Source organism: Chanodichthys erythropterus, chromosome 19, assembly GCF_024489055.1.
Source record: "Chanodichthys erythropterus isolate Z2021 chromosome 19, ASM2448905v1, whole genome shotgun sequence".
In the NCBI taxonomy this organism is placed as follows: domain Eukaryota; kingdom Metazoa; phylum Chordata; class Actinopteri; order Cypriniformes; family Xenocyprididae; genus Chanodichthys; species Chanodichthys erythropterus.
Window position 1 is genome coordinate 31207170 of NC_090239.1, and position 17973 is coordinate 31225142.

A 17973-nucleotide genomic window follows, 5' to 3' on the forward strand; every position below is an offset into this window, starting at 1 on the left:
CGACCAGTTACAAGTCTGACCCTCTTACCATTAGCTTTCCACAACTGCTAACAAATCCAATCTGAATGCAGTGCCACCATGATTGTAGCAGCACTTTCAATTATGAGTAAGTATCTGTTCTATATGTCTATTCTGAGCTGGTTCATGCTAATGGAGGTTTTTGTGGGAACACACTGAATTTAGCAACACCAATTCTTCCCCTTTCTCTGTATGTGGAGCTCTCTGTGTTTCTGGTTATCTCCCACTCTCACAATGAAAACAGACAATTTTTTTTTCTGATAAAATTAGAAACTTCATACTGTGAATGAACATGATGTGATGGTGGAGTCACATTTATTTTGCTTTTACACATGATAATGCTTGTTTCCATAGAAACATTTCTTCCCCTTTCCCCACATCACTTTGACACTCTCTTCCCCTCTGCTTCCTCTGAAGGAAACCGCCTGTGCTAGATTACACATCAATCACATGACACATTTCTACCATGTGTTTCAATGTCATCATAGGAAATAATGAGTGATCGATCTATCTATCTATCTATCTATCTATCTATCTATCTATCTATCTATCTATCTATCTATCTATCTATCTATCTATCTATCTATCTATCTATCTATCTATCTATCTATCTATCTATCTATCTATCTATCTATCTATCTATCTATCTATCTATCTATCTATCTATATCACCTCTGGACTGACAGCATTCTAACAATTAGTTCAGCAATAATCTCCAAGGAGATCTACTTAATGTAATCTTGAAGACTATTATTTGAAATAATAATTGACAGATTAAATTTTGATTCATTTACATTTACTCATTTAGCAGACACTTTTTTTTAATTCATTGTACACTAGGAAAGAGTTGCTTAACTCATACCCATAGCAATGTACTCAAACTTATAAAACCAGTAGTGAAAATCCCATACGTCATAACTGGTTGGCATCAGAAGTTGAGGTTAGTGCAACATGGAATTTTAGGAGTGAATTCATTTATAGTAAATGACATAATAAAGCAATACTGATATATTTGAGTGTATCTGTCTCATCACTCTTTCTATTTTTATATATGTTTCTGCTTGGAAGTGAAAGATAATTCAGAGGTCCAAAAAATACTGTCTGTTGTGAAATCCATGGGAAAGAGTGCAATAATGACATCAATAGGCTTTTTGGGTCACACAGACTTTGAAAAAGTGTATGAATACACCCATGCTGTATCATGTTAAAGATGGTATTACATCATAATATAACATAACATAATATTTTCTCTTGACCCTAGATGGCGCAAAAATCTTCTATTAACATTTAATGAGTAGCTATGCTCTTATTAACTTTGTAATTTTATTTGAATATTATCATTTGTGACAATTAGTCAGTTTTTAATTGATCTAATTTTGTTCTCTGAAAAGTAGCGATTTGTGACATATGTTGAATATCAAAGGCTTTTGTGAGTATTTGTTTTTGAGGGATTTGTTGAGGCGTTAATGTTTTTTAGATTTGTGGAGTAATTTATAAATTAATTAATATATGTATCTATTCTTTTAAAGTCAAAAGGTAAAAACATTTTGTGCTGTGTCATGTACAATAGCTGTTTCTATTTTTTTTCTTCCATAACACACTGACTGATGCATCATCATAATCATCATCTGAAAGTCTGTATAAAAATCTCATGAAACCTGGTTAGATGTCCCTAAAAAATCAAAAGAAAAAAAAAATATTAAATGATATCTTACATACAGACAAAACATCTGAATAATCTTAAAAATAAGTTTCATATATTTTATTCAAATCATGCTTTCATAATCTCACATTTTGTATTGTTCTCTGTTCATGATGTTTTATTTTTTAACAGCATTCCAGTGAATTTGAAAAGTGTCTGTAAAATAAAACTAATTCATCAGCATTTAGCGACATACATTGTAAAGAACTATCAGTAATAACATTTTAAAAATTACATGCCAGTTTAATGTTCATTTATTTAACATGTCTTAAGTTTTTGGTAACAATTTACAGTAAGGTTCATTACTTAAACATTAGTTAATGTATTAACTAACATGAACTAATCATGAGCAACACATTTGTTACTGTATTTACTAATCTTTGTTAATGTTAGTTAAGTTGCTCATTGTTTGTTCATGTTAGTTCACAGTGCATTAACTAATGTTAACAAAATTTTAATAATGTATTAGTAAATGTTGAAATTAACATTAACAAAGATGAATAAATGCTGTATAAGTTCATTATTAGTTCATATTAACTAATGTAGTTAACTAATGTTATCTAATGAACCTTATTGTAAAGTGTTACCAATATTTTTATACCCATATATGAATACTCATGAACTACTGAAGGTCTGAAGTCTCTCAAATATTACATAAGTGATGTACAAATGCATAATCATCACTAACCTTAAGCAGAGTTTGTCAGTTTACGTCAGTCTTAAAAAAAATGAGGAATTTCCCCTACAGGATATATAAATTCTGAACATGATGGGGCTTTGTTACTGTTGGAGTCTGGTGACTTTGCACATTTTCTTTTTCATTGCTGTTGTTATAATGAACTTCCAAGGTAAGCTTTTTTATTTTTTAAATATATGAAATAATGATTCTGTTTAATATACTATATTCATTAATGTTTGCATATGCTATACTATTTGTACCACTTTAATATAGGTTTATAAACATAAATGACAAAGTGTTGGGAAATAAGTATAAGTTAGTCAACCATAGTACCGGTCAGTTAGAATCAGGTGCATTTATGTGAACTCATAATGTCCATGTGAATGCTTGAGTCTTGTGAGATCTACGTCACACAGTTATGCTCTTCTAATTGTGTCTCTCGCTCTCTCCTGCAGTAGCTCTGTTAGTCACCTTAGTGGGAATCGTGGGATCTGCCCCTGTCTCTCACAAACTGGACGTTATGGACAAGGATACTATTGCACAGGCTCACAGCTTAATCCGCAAAATTCTTGAAGATATTCCTACAGTGCACACAGCCTGGATAAAAAGCATGGTAAGCATTTATGTTTTAGGGCTGTAACCTGACATTGAGGGGCAATGTCCCCAAAATTACGAAGAGTAGCAATCAATATGAGGTTTTCACTGATTGATTCTATAAATCAAAACATTGTTGGAAGCATTTGGACACTTGGGTCACATTTAGGAATGTTATTTGCATTAGATCCAAGTATAAATTCAAGTGGGATCTCGCCAAACAAATGATTCTAAAAACCTTTCTCAGAATAACTTTACTTTGAAATGATTTTTAACTTGTGTAAAGTTATTTCTCAGCAGAGTATTCTAGTAGTGTAACCATCAGTGTAGTTCACATTAACTGTGGACTGTGTTTTCCACATTGTCTGACAACCATAGTGTGTCCAAATACTTTTTGGGGCCACTGTATTCAAATTTACGTTGCTCTCGCATGTCTGTGAGGAATTAGAGTAAAGATTCATTGTGTATTGACGCAAGAACAAGAAATTTTGACCTGTCCTGTTTTAACATGTCAATGCTTGTCTTTTCTCTCAGAGTTTCACTTTGGGCGACAACAGGGAGCTGCTGCTGAACTTCAAGGAAAAAATGATACCCTCTGCCCCAGTTCTCCAGAACATCTCAAGTAGCTTCAGTCTGGTGAGTTAAATTCAGTTTTTTAGATTAACTGCAAATCAAGCATGTCTGTTGCTCTTCATCTAAGGCTAGGAAAACTCTTAACACCGTGTACTGTACTGTAAAAACACATTTGAGGCACCATTTTAAATGCAATTCTGTTTATACTTTTCATTTAACAAATATGCCTTCTATAACTCATAAAATTTTCCTTCATAAAGTATTTAAAACATTTAAATAGACATATGAAATAGTAGAAAATGTGTATGATGTAGTATAGTTGATATTACTAATTAAAAGCTCTGATTTATGAGAGACGGCAGCGCGACTATTTGATTTGACTGTTTGGTTTGCGATAGTTTACACTCATTCACATTCACTAACTCATTAATGCATAGTGGTTTTCTATGTGTAATATCGCGCTATTCCCTCACTCAACTGTTATACGGCAAACATGAGGAGTGGCTGTGCCTGTTGAATATTTTTCCAATAATTCAGTAGAATTCATTATTTTGTTTTGAAGCCATTATCTGTGCTTTTCTAAATAAGGTTTTCAGCTTCTAGAACATCTCTATACAGGAATATGCTATTTCGTTTCTAAGCAATCAGACTAGTGAAAAATCTACACAGTAAAAAAAAATGTAAATTAAACAAGGTTATTGAAGTACACTTTACAAGAAAATATTATTTCATACTTTCAAAAAAAGGTTTCCAAGCCAATTCTTTCCTTGTAGTTGTATTATAAAAGTTGAAGAAGAATTATTAGGCTACTTTGTCGGCTTTATGATGGCATATTTACAGAGGAACACAATTTAAAGATATAACACGAAGTTCTGCAAATAAATTGTGAGATCTCTGTTATTGTCACAGGAAACCTGCCTTGCTCACATAGTGAAGGGACTGCAACTACATCTCAATCTCTTGGAAGAGATCAGAAAATCACCCATGCTGGTCCAGACTGACCAGGTGATGAATCTTAAAGCTGAAATTGAAGACCTTCTGTATCAAATCAAAGAGGTATGGAATTCAACTTGGTGAATGTTCTTCTGTTAACGTGTACATTTACATGGTTGCTTTGAACTACAGTCTTGTAGTCTCAGTTCTTGAATTACATGAGTGTTAGCCATGGCTTGATTTAGAAACTCACTTTCTGGCACTGCTAAATTTAAGTCATGTCTGGAATCATATTGCAGTGCCTCTCTTAGGATAGTAATCAAAAAGTGTGTTTAATCTAAAGCAATTTAAATAGGGAAAGTCAACCTGATTTAATGAAAAGTTGTAATAATTCGTACAAGATGTCAGAAAATGTTCTAGAAATGAAGAAATGAAGCCTATTGTAATAAGAAAAAACCTATAAAGGTCTTATTCTTGATCAAGTGTGTTGGGAACGTGCGACTTTTGGCGACTTTTAAACTGTCTAATAATATACTGCATGTTTTAATGCTTCATGCATTTATGTATTTTCACAGTTGCAGAATCAAGCAGAATTTGACCACTCACAGCAGGAATCAGGCAAGCAGTCAGAGATTGATGTGGCTAAATATCTGACAAGTGAATACGTAACTGGTGTGGCAGCCCACCTCACCCTGCAACAGCTACAGGACTTCAGTTATGATGTCCTACGCAGTATCCTCAGTATGGCCTCCATTTCAGAGAACGCTACTACCCCTATGCAGCTCTGGGTAAATGCAGCAGACGTATGAGTGATCTAGACTATTAAGCCCAAAGTGAACTTCAGTTTTAACGTGGATGCTTAGTGACGTTAAGGGCATTTCGTCTTTGTCCTGTGTCAGTGCTCTTTTCATCCAGAAGTTAAGACTGATCAAAACTTTCATTTTTCCCAAAGGGTTTTTTTTTTATTCAAGTATTTTGACAGCATGGCGAGACTTGATATTGTCATTTCTTGGGAGTAGGCATTTTGCTCACAGCAATTGGTGAAATTTTTTGTACAGTATAATGGGTAATGTAGTTTTTCACCACAAACTCAGCTGTCAAACAACATTATTTTAAAAATAAGATGGCATAATGTGAACAGAGGCTTCAACAAAAGCATATACTCACAGTAGGTCTGTTTTTAAAGTTTTATAGGTTAAAAATCAATTTCTCTCTGGAGAAAATGAATCTGACAGTTGCATTCTATAGAGTAGAATATGCATAGTTAGGAAAGTTGGGTAAAGTAGTGTATTTGTAAAAACTGAAGTTTACTTTGGGCTTTATACTCAACAGATGAAACTTGGTAAAGTGACGAGCAAAAACAAAACAAAAAATGTTTGACATGTTATAAGGGTACGTTTCATGACAACAATGACTATTAAAAACAGAAAAGTTTTTCCTTCAGTAAAAAGATTTGCGTACAGACGACAACGTTGTCAAAGGGATCCCTGTTCACACGGATCTGCTTAAATGACTAAAAGCAGTATATTATGCATGCCAGGCAAGTAGTTGGCGGTGTCACTTTGTAAAAAAAAAACAAACACATCCATCTATAGACTGAACATGTTATACACCGTTTACACAAATTCATGTTTTTTTAGTTTACACAAAGACAATAACAGTATTGTTTTCAAAAACCAACAGTATTGTGCTTTTTAAAGTTTTCATTTTTTTAAGACTGTTAATGGACGGGTAAATGAACGGCCAAAACATATAAGTGTTTTTCAGTTTTTAGTTGAAAATGTTGTCGTGTAAACGTCCCCTAATTGGCTGTGTTTTTACAGCATCTTTGCTTTAGACATGGTGGCACTGAAGGGTATCAGTTTTCTGACAGCTTCTGACAGTTAGTATTTAGTGTATTTATTAGTTACATTATTTATTTTGTATTTCACTTCACATCTTATTTATTATTTATTAATTTAACAATTTAGGAGCTCATTTAAACTGCTGTATTATTCACAGTCTGCCTCAGAATACAATAATTTAACTGAATGTGAAAAACTTGTTATACTATTTAAAGGTTATTTATTGAGCACATGACCATGTCTCATCCGTTGCTAAATGAGATCATGGTCATTGGATTGATCTCCTGATCTCTGTGAGAACTACCTACTGCTTTTATTACTCATTGCATGTGATATTATGATGTTTTTGTTTTTCTTACCCAAAAAAGCAACTGGAATTTTTACAATATGTAATGTATGATTAAATTATATTACATTTACATTTGGCAGACGCTTTTAAGCAAAGCGACTTACATTGCATTATACTATACATTTGTATCTGAGTATGTGCAATCCCTGGGATCACACCCATGACCTTGGCATTGCTAGTGCCACGTTCTAACCACTGAGCTACAGGAAAACTTTTTATAATATTATAATATATATTCTATTCTATTATTTATTTATTTAAGTAAAGCACAGACATATTTATTTGTATATGATATGTTTGGACTATTTGAAGATGTCTCACATTTTATCAAAATAAAACAAATTTATATATTGAAAAGTTTGTTATTTGTCATTTGCTCATTTTTTCTCCCTGTATTTTTCTGTAATTGAGATTTAATTGTGTCATCTTTAGCCAGAAGACAACTAATTAATACATAACGACAACAACCCTTTCAGTTATAGACAAATAATGCACACCAAGGTGGTAATGTGGCCACGACGCAACACGTCAGGTGTGCATTATTTTTCAACAATTTTTCATGAATGGATCAAAACATTTACAACTAGCTGAAATTCTTCTATAAATTCACAAAATCAGACATATTTCCACTTTCATTCAATAGATCCATGAAAAGGGGTGTATCATATTCAAACCTTTTGTGTAAAAAAATATTTTATTCCTGAAGGTGATAAATACTTTAACATGCAAACCCGATTCCAAAAAAGTTGGGACACTGTACAAATTGTGAATAAAAACAGAATGCAATGATGTGGAAGTTTCAATATTTTATTCAGAATACAACATAGATGACATATCAAAGGTTTAAACTGAGAAAATGTATCATTTTAAGGGAAAAATAAGTTGATTTTAAATTTCATGGCATCAACACATCTCAAAAAAGTTGGCACAAGGCCATATTTTCCACTTTGTGGCATCCCCTCTTCTTTTTATAACAGTCTGCAAACGTCTGGGGACTGAGACGACAAGTTGCTCAAGTTTAGGAATAGGAATGTTGTCCCATTCTTGTCTAATACAGGCTTCTAGTTGCTCAACTGTCTTAGGTCTTCTCTGTCACATCTTCCTCTTTATGATGCGCCAAATGTTTTCTATGGGTGAAAGATCTGGACTATAGGCTGGCCATTCCAGTACCCGGATCCTTCTTCTACGCAGCCATGATGTTGTAATAGATGCAGTATGTGGTCTGGCATTGTCATATTGGAAAATGCAAGGTCTTCCCTGAAAGAGACGACGTCTGGATGGGAGCATATGTTCTAGAAATTGGATGTACCTTTCAGCATTGATGGTGCCTTTCCAGATGTGTAAGCTGCCTATGCCACACACACTCATGCAACCCCATACCATCAGAGATGCAGGCTTCTGAACTGAGCGCTGATAACAACTTGGGTTGTCCTTGTCCTCTTTAGTCCGGATGACATGGCGTCCCAGTTTTCCAAAAAGAAATTCAAATTTTGATAAATCTGACCACAGAACAGTTTTCCACTTTGACACAGTTCATTTTAAATGAGCCTTGGCCCAGAGAAAATGTCTGCGCTTCTGGATCATGTTTAGATATGGCTTCTTTTTTGACCAATAGAGTTTTAGCCAGCAACAGCGAATGACACGGTGGATTGTGTTCACCGACAATGTTTTCTGGAACTATTCCTGAGCCCATGTTGTGATTTCCATTACAGTAGCATTCCTGTATGTAATGCAGTGCCGTCTAAGGGCCCGAAGATCACGGGTATCCACTATGGTTTTCCGGCCTTGATCCTTACGCACAGAGATTGTTCCAGATTCTCTGAATCTTTGGATGATATTATGCCCTGTAGATGAAGATAACTTCAAACTCTTTGCATTTTTTCTCTGAGAAACTCCTTTCTGATATTGCTCCACTATTTTTCGCCGCAGCATTGGGGGAATTGGTGATCCTCTGCCCATCTTGACTTCTGAGAGACACTGCCACTCTGAGAGGCTCTTTTCATACCCAATCATGTTGCCAATTGACCTAAGTTGCAAACTGGTCCTCCAGCTGTTCCTTATATGTACATTTAACTTTTTCCAGCCTCTTATTGCTACCTGTCCCAACTTTTTTGGAATATGTAGCTCTCATGAAATCCAAAATGAGCCAATATTTGGCATGACATTTCAAAATGTCTCACTTTCAACATTTGATATGTTATCTTCTATTGTGAATAAAATATATATGATTATGAGATTTGTAAATTATTGCATTCCTTTTTTTATTCACAATTTGTACAGTGTCCCAACTTTTTTGGAATCGGGTTTGTACTTTTAAGAGTGCTTATTACAGACAGAGCTGGGGGTAATGCATTATAAATAATGTGAGGTTTGTAATCATATTACTTTTGCCAAGTAACAAGTAATGCATTACTTTTACATTTACAACACAATGTTACTTTTTCAAATAAGTACCGTAAGTTTTATTTCACATTTATTTATTTACATCTCTCTTGACCCCATGTTGAGGGAAATCAGGACTAAATGCAGAGGTGTTGTGTGCGCTGTGTAAACATGATAGTCATTTCTGGACTAATTTTGAGCAGGCATTTACTTGTATTACTTGAAAAAAAACAGTGAATAAAAACAGTAAAATACAAACTCAGAATATTATGCTAACCTACAATAATTAAATATGTTAAATAATACAAATATACTTTATGTATTTAATCTGACTTTATAAACCAATGTCTATTTTCGTTGCAGTACTTCAGCGTTTATGTCTGAACGTGGACTCACGTTGTGCTGCTCACGTGACCAGAGCCAGTCAATACTCAGCCGCCATTCAGATGTAAACACTGAAGCTCTGCAATGTAAATTTCATTTTTGGGTGAACTAACCCTTTAAAAAACAAACAAGCAAGCCCAGCACAGGTGAGAAAATGTAACGCAAAAGTAACATAACCAATTACTTTCCATAAAAAAGTAACTATGTTTTTTAGAGAGTAATGCAATATTTACTTATACATATTTATATACAATATTTATAATAGTTATGGAAATGATATATGGTTATATACTATTGTTTAAATATGGTGAAAATGTACTGCTGAATGTACTGACAAGACTTTATGGTAAACTAAAAGTATAACTTAATGTGATTTCTATTAAATCGTATATATCTTGTATTTAAATATCTTTGTAACTACACATTGTATTGACCAAGTTGTAGTTAAGCACATTTAAATGCAATATTGAATAACACACTACAGTTAAAATTATAATAAAGTCAACACATCAAAGTCAATGTATTTCTTTAAAGCATGACAAAAGTCTTTAAAGTAATTTTTTAAATCTTACATTATTACAGATTTCGCTTTTTAAAAGTGTCTAGTGTGTTAAGAAACATATGAAAGTGTACACTTAATAAGTACACTTAAATGGCCTTTTACTTCATTAATATTATATATTACCTGCAAGTACAGTTTTTTTTAAACTTTTTTAAGATTTTAAGTATACTATAAGTACATATTTAATACATTTAAGCACACTTATTTTTCATAAGCACAGAGAAGCATTATATATATATAAAAAAATATATAATGGAAACTAATTTTCCATGCTAATAAAGCTTGCTGGTGAAATTTGGATAGATTTCCAGGAAGAAATTTACATCAAAAGCTTCTTTGAATATGCATAATTGATCTTCTTCGTCAAAAAATGGCAAGTTTTCAAACCAGGGACCGCCAAATATGATGATCTCTTTATAGTCCTATAAAGCCTATACTGACAAAAATAATAGGGGTGATATTATAAAGACAACATGAATTAAATAACTGGCATTTTATGTAGACATTGTACTAAAATAAATAAAACTGGAAAATATTTTTTTCTATTAGCAGCTCCCCAACTAGGGTCTTCTTAGAAAATCTCAGCCATTTCCACTGCCAGTACTATTACCATAAAATAAAAAATAGTTATTTTAGAAGTCTAAATTAAGTTTACTTAAAGAATTCAGTCAAATAAATAGAATGACTGATTTTACATTTCTCAGAAAATAAGAAAAAAAAAAGGGCGACCCTCTGACAGATGCTGTTCTGACGCATTGGGCATTCCTTGACATGCACAATGGCGTTGATGAAACACAGGATATGGTGTAACAGTTCTATTTTTATCCAGTTCTTTGGTTTTTTGAGTGGTATTGTTTTCCATTTGATCATGCACTGTTATTTCCCAGACATACAAGTGTGGTTTTCAGTTTTTTGCTGAATCACAACAAATTGAGTTAACTCACTTTATCCACATCATGCCTACTACAGTTATGATTTCTCTCAATTATTGGGTTATTATTTACACTCTAAAAAATGCTGGGTTAAAAACAACCCAAGTTGGGTTGAAAATGGACAAACCCAGCAATTGGGTTGTTTTAACCCAGTGGTTGGGTTAAATGTTTGCCCAATGTGCTGGGTAGTTTTATTTAACTCAACTGTTATATAAAAATTACTGTATTGCTTGCTTAAAATGAACCCAAAATATGCTGGAAATTAACATTTATTAATATGTTTAATAAATTAGCATTTATTAATAAGATAATGAATAGTAAACAATAAACATTTATTAAATTGCTTATTAATAAATGTACACCTTTTGATTGTTATTGTTGCCTTTAGTAATTATGTGTCTGGTTTTTAATTTCTCACCTATTTTGGATTCATTTTAAGCCAGCCATATAGACATTTTTAATCAGTAGTTGGGTTAAATAAAACTACCCAGCAGGTTGGGCAAACATTTAACCCAACCACTGGGTTAAAACAACCCAATTGCTGGGTTTGTCCATTTTCAACCCAACTTGGGTTGTTTTTAACCAAAAATTTTTTAGAGTGTAGGATCCATTGGCAGTCCATTGGCATCACACACGACTGTTCTCAAATTAAAAAATTATTAACACCAAGTGAAAACAACCCAAAGATGTTCAACATTTGGGACCCTGGAACCATGTCGTAGGGTCAATTTTTATGAAATTGAGATTAATGCATCATCTGAAAGCTGAATAAATAAGCTTTCCATTGATGTATGGTTGTTAGGATAGGACAATATTTGGTCGAGATACAACTATTTAAAAATATGGAATCTGACAAAAAAATCTAAATATTAAGAAAATCGCCTTTAAAGTTGTCCAAATTAAGTCCTTAGCAATGCATATTACTTACAAAAATATTTTTTGATATATTAACGGTAGGAAATTTACAAAATATCTTCATGGAACATTTTTGGCATAAAATAAATTTGTGAACTAAATGAAAATTATAAAATATTGAACACCGGAACTGCAACATCCTGTCACCTAATAAGAGATAAACAAATCAGAAGTATAGATAAAGTTCTCCTCTTTAAACTACTGAATTGAAATAGCATAACATTCAGATGTATTTTTAAGAAAATAGCCAGGCCATGATATTCATCAACCATAATTATTTCACAAACCTCAAGAGTGTCTCCGAGTGTCTCTTAAATACAGTGATCATTTTTTGTTTTAAGGGATTTTTTTCATGTGTCTGGTCTGAACTGCCTGTGTCAGTTTACGTCAACTGGATTTGGGTCTTGACATTCCCATGCTTGATTTGGTTAAGTCTCTTTGGCGGTATAGGCATTGTTGAGTTGAGTTGAGTTGTGCTGTCTTGCTCTTTAAAATGATGAACAACATTTTATAATGACAAGTGTCAAGATTAAAACAGTGTTTAAAACATATTAACCCTGTAAAGCCTGACATGAAAAAAAGCATGGATAAAAACAATTACTATGGAAATCAATGGGGCCCATCAACTGTTTGGTCACCAAAATTCTACAAAATATCTTCCTTTGTGTTCAGCAGAAGAAAGAACTTCAAACAAGTTTGGAACAACTCAAGGGTGAGTTAATGATTGATTACAGAATTTTTGGGTGAACTATCCCTTTGGAAAAAAATACATTAGAGACTCAAACTGAGCAAAAATATATAATTTGCCACAATTGCTGATATTTATACTATATTGCCAAAGTATTGGGACACCCCTCCAAACTGATTTCAGGTGTTCCAATCACTTCCATGGCCACAGGTGTATAAAATCAAGCACCTAGGAATGCTTCTACAAACATTTGTGAAAGAATGGGTCGCTCTCAGGAGCTCAGTGAATTCAAGCATGGTACTGTGATAGGTTGCAACCTGTGCAATAAGTCCATTCGTGAAATTTCCTCAATACTAAATATTCCACAGTCAACTGTTAGTGGTATCATAACAAAGTGAAAGAAATTGGGAACAACAGCAACTCAGCAACAAAGTGGAAGGCCAAGTAAAATCACAGAGCGGGGTCAGAGTATGCTGAGGCACACAGTGCGCAAAAGTCTGCAACTTTCTGCAGAGTCAATAGCTACAGACCTCCAAACTTAGTGTGGCCTTCAGATTAGCTCAAGAACAGTGCGTAGAGAGCTTCATGGAAGGGGTTTCCATGGCCGAGCGGCTGCAGCCAAGCCTTACATCAAGTGCAATGCAAAGTGGTGTAAAGCATACTGCCTCTGGAGTGGAGACATGTTCTCTGGGGTGACGAATCACGCTTCTCTGTCTGGCAATCCGATGGATGAGTCTGGGTTTGGCGGTTACCAGGAGAACGGTACTTGCCTGACTGCATTGTGTCAAGAGTAAATTTCGGTGGAGGGGGATTATGATGTGGGGTTGTTTTCAGGGGTTGGGCTTGGCTCATTAGTTCCAGTGAAAGGAACTCTTAATGCTTCAGCATACCAAGACATTTTGGCCGACTTTGGGGAACAGTTCCAACATGTCTGCACACCAGTGCACAAAGCAAGGTCCATAAAGATATGGATGAGCGAGTTTGGTGTGGAGGAACTTGACTGGCCTGCACAGAGTCCTGACCTCAACCTGATAGAACACCTTTGGGATGAATTAGAACGGAGACTGAGAACCAGGCCTTCTCGCCAACATCACTGCCTGACCACACAAATGCGCTTCTAGAAGAATGGTCAAAAATTCCCATAAACACAATCCTAAACCTTGTGGAAAGCCTTCCCAGAAGAGTTGAGGCTGTTATAGCTGCAAAGGGTGGGCCAACTCCACATTAAACCCTATGGATTAAGAATGGGATGTCCTTAAAGTAAAGGCAGGCATCCTAAAACTTTTGGCAATATAGTGTATATTGTTTCAAAACAGCTAACAGAAAATGCTTGTTCCAGTGAGGAAGTATTCTGTTGTCAGTTAGAAATTAGTGTGTCCAAATGGCAGTAATACAGCTATAAGATAATGCTTTATTTGGTTAGTTAACATTTGGTTTTCAGTTAAGCAGACACAATGAACATGATTAAGAATGGGTTGTCATTAAACTTCATGTGCACGCAAAGGCAGGTGTCCCAAAATTTTTGGCAATAGTGTATGTGGAAAAAAAGTGAAATTCCAATAGCTTGTAATGTAAATCAGTTAGATCTCAATAACAATAACAATATAGCAGACTAGCTGCAAAAAATGCATATTATATCAGTTGTCTTATCTCACAATTATATGCCTCAGTAAAATGATATTTAATGCTTAGTTTTATTACCAAAGCTCTGTAGTTTTCATTGTGTGTAAAGCAGTACAATGATGATCGAGAAAAAAAAAACATTCCTCAAAAGTCTGATGCATCATATTTGATGCATAATGTAAAAAAAAAAAAAAAAGACAAAAAAGTACACCTAAGTAGCTTCAGTGCAGTAAATGTTCCTCTCTAAATATTACTGTAACGAGGTTAGTAAATGGGGGAAGGAGGCGGGAACCGGCGAACATTCAACAAAACTTTAATTCAAAATAAACAAAGAACAAAACGAAAGTAATGCCGGCAGACCCTCGCGGACGTCTGCCAGCCACACAAACATAAAACATAAAATAAAATCCAGGCCTGGTCCTCTCTCGTCCTACATTGTAGTCGCTCTTCCTTTTATGCCTCCGGAGCTCCTCCGTGAGAGACTCGAGGCCGGCACGCCTCGCGTCACCGGCCTCTCGCCCACCCTGCTCGTCACATACCCCCTACGCCCCTCGCAGGCCGGGGGGTACTCCCGCGACTGCGCTTACTCCCCCCCGGGGCCTGTCTCGGCGGCCGCAGCACCTGGGGGTAAGGACGGACAGACGAGACGAGAGAAAGGAGACGGAAGCAAGGGGAGCGACAGGGCGAGAGAGGAAAAAGAAAGAGAGAAAAAAAAATTCTTGGTCCGGTTCCCCGACACACTGCCGCTCGGTCCTCAGCCTGCCAAGAGGCTCTTCCTCGCGGTGCCACATGCGATGACACTGGACGCGTGGTGGACGGCCCGAACCTCGACCGCCTCCTTGCGGCCAGCGATGGCTCCTCCGGCTGAGGGCAGCCGGCAGCGAGTCCCCCGTCCCCTGCTCCTCCCCTTCATGGCGGACGGCAGCAGGCTCCGGCCCACGGCGGCGACTCCTCCGCTCCCTCCTGGACGGCAGCCACCCCACCTCGTCCCAGGAGCATGGCATCCGGGTCTCCGTCCCACCTTTCACAAGGCTCCAGCACCACCGCCTCGGGCAGCCTCTCGCGGTCTTCACTTCCACGCTGCCCGAACTCCGCAGCACCGCGATCCCCCTCAGCAGCGAGGGCTCTCCGACAGCATGTCCCTCCTTCCTCCCGGGTTTCGGCACCAATGTAACGAGGTTAGTAAATGGGGGAAGAAGGAGGCGGGAACCAGCGAACATTCAACAAAACTTTAATTCAAAATAAACAAAGAACAAAACGAAAGTAATGCCGGCAGACCCTCGCGGACGTCTGCCGGCCACACAAACATAACAAAACATAAAATAAAATCCAGGCCTGGTCCTCTCTCATCCTTCATTGTAGTCGCTCCTCCTTTTATGCCTCCGGAGCTCCTCCGTGAGAGACTCGAGGCCGGTGTTACAATATATTCGGTTCCTGAAATATTCTGTTCCACTGGGTGGCGCTTACGCGAATATTCATAATATCCTTTTATTGTGGGCGTGTCCTAAGAGAACGCGCAAGTTAATGGAACTGAAAATATTAGTACACGCTCCTCAAATCGCATCGGTTTCATGGATTATTTCGAAAAGGTAATAAATATTCAGTGTTAAGCAACAGTTCTCATGTTCAAAGCAATGATAAATCGTCAGAGCTATTTTGCCTGATTGAGTACAGGACATGCATTCAGATAAACAGTTAACGTAATATAACATAAGAGCAAACATAAGCGAGTAACCTTGTTTTACACTGATGTGTTTTCTGTTTAGCTTTTTTATTTGTGAGGCTTTAAAAAGTTTTTGAATAGTTTGATTACTTTGCTTCGTAATTCTGTGACTACAGGCTACTGCATAGTGTTGACATCATGAAACCTCTACAAATGTATCTGTGACCTAATAAAAAGCTATAGCCTGGTGTGAATATTGTCATCCTTAATTTCTTGATTATTTTTATATTTTCAGTGTTTATCACCACAGTAAGACCCTTTATCAACAACTACAAATATTTCATGTTTTCTCATATTTTACTGGATATCATGACAAATTATCATTATAGTCCAACAAGTAAATGCACATTTGATGATATTTGTCACATTTTTGTTGCAAAGCAACATCATTATTTTTTTTTTTTGAGTTTTTCACTTTCAACTGTTTTTCCAGCAAATTTCTTAATGTGTAAATATTTGTACAAACAAAAATATTCAACCACTGAGACATACTGAACAAATTTCACAGGCGTTTGATCAACAGAGTATCTGAAAGTCTGATGTGGCAACAGCTGCTTTACAGAGCATCTCATCCTCATGGACAGAAACACATTTGCAGCTCTTACTGTGAGATGTCACTCCACTCTTCCATCAAGGCATTTCACATTCTCAAACATGTCTGGTGGGACTTATGGTTACATGTGGTTTGGTACTGGAAGGACAAGCAGCTGTCCTTCTGTCTCCCTGTACCATTGTCTCAGGCATCTTCGTGTGTGTGTGTGTGTGTGTGATGGAGGGATTCCCGCCGCTGTTTTGACTCCTTTACACATTTTAGGAACATTGCAGTTTATTGATCTGTTCACATCTGCAGTCCTCATACCTCCTGCAGCAGGACTAAGGCACATTCACACAGGGGATCAGAGACCCTGGGCATCTTTATGTTTTTCAGAGTCCGTGAAAGGTCTCTTTAGTGTCCTCTTTAGTTTTTGTAACTGATTATCTGGATTGACCTATAGGTGCATGTGAAATAATTGACAAACATGACAAACATTGTTAAAACCTTTTCTAAATATCTGTAAAGCTTATTTGGATTGTACAAAATTATCTTTAAAATATTTTCCTGAAAATGGACTCTTTTTTTTTTTTTTTTTAAGATTTTTTCATCTTTTCTTAGTTTTATTTTTTTTTATTAAAAAAAAAAAAATTCAGTTGTAGCCTAGCCTATATAAATATTAAATACATTAAAAGTTATAACAAGTACAGAAGCAATTATACTCTATGAATGTAAAATTGAAAAGACATTTAAAAATTCAAAACAATGTGTGAAAAGAAGCAATGCTAAATGTGAGGTTCTGAGGTAAATAATAAAACAGGGCCTTGGCACTCAGGAACAGCCTTCATGGATGTTTAGATCACACACTGCCAGAGCTCTTCTCACATCCAATCTGAAACAGACAGTGACTTTACAAGATGATGAGTGTATGTGGAAACATCACAAAAGCAAAACAAAACCATATGACATTGTGATAATAACAAGTATAACGTAATTTTGTAAAGTAGCTGTCTATTTTTTTCTGTGTGTTTGTGCTGTATTACCTCACAGAATAAATTATATGATTATTATCAGAATTTTTTTTGACTGCTTTTGAATTTTTTTTAAATCAGGTACATAAGGTTGTTTGAGTATGTGTTATGTTTGACACATTTCAGGGTTTTGTGCTGCAATATCCTGCCTTGTCAAACTTTAAATAAAACGAAACTAAACTATAATTTTCTTATCATAATTATAATATTTTAAACAAAAATAACAATCTTTAAGTAGCGGCTGGCATGAAGACTGTCATCAAAACAAAGCTCCAAAGGTTTATATTCCAAAGGAATATTTTATTGCCTTTTTGAAATAATCTGAGGAGCGTGTACTAATATTTTCAGTTCCATTCGCTTGCGCGTTGTCTCAAGGACACGCCCACAATAGAAGGATATCATGAATATTCACGTAAGCGCCACCCAGTGGAACAGAATATTTCAGGAACCGAATATATATTGTAACACCGGCACGCCTCGCAGGTGACGCTCATTATCACTCTCGTCAC

At 35.7% G+C, this 17973-nt stretch overlaps 1 protein-coding gene across 2 annotated transcripts; it reads left to right on the forward strand.

Moving 5' to 3' along the window:
* Positions 1-2069: 2069 nt before the first annotated feature.
* Positions 2070-7025, forward strand: csf3a (colony stimulating factor 3 (granulocyte) a). Of its 2 annotated transcripts, none has more exons than XM_067370142.1 (5): positions 2070-2568; positions 2858-3012; positions 3528-3629; positions 4476-4622; positions 5075-7025. In XM_067370142.1, the coding sequence occupies exons 1-5, from the start codon at positions 2487-2489 to the stop codon at positions 5306-5308; spliced, it is 720 nt and encodes a 239-aa protein (XP_067226243.1). In that variant the 5' UTR covers positions 2070-2486; the 3' UTR covers positions 5309-7025. The 2 variants fall into 2 exon arrangements, with proteins under 2 accessions (XP_067226243.1, XP_067226242.1); XM_067370141.1 differs by having other exon boundaries at positions 2072-2568; positions 2855-3012.
* Positions 7026-17973: the final 10948 nt, after the last annotated feature.

Excerpts from the sequence above, each read along its gene's own strand:
- csf3a (XM_067370141.1), top strand. The coding sequence starts at position 2,487 with ATGATGGGGCTTTGTTACTGTTGGAGTCTGGTGACTTTGCACATTTTC. Across the intron at positions 2,569-2,854 it reads TGTTATAATGAACTTCCAAG|TAGCTCTGTTAGTCACCTTA; the intron begins GTAAGCTTTTTT and ends TCTCTCCTGCAG. Across the intron at positions 3,013-3,527 it reads CAGCCTGGATAAAAAGCATG|AGTTTCACTTTGGGCGACAA; the intron begins GTAAGCATTTAT and ends CTTTTCTCTCAG.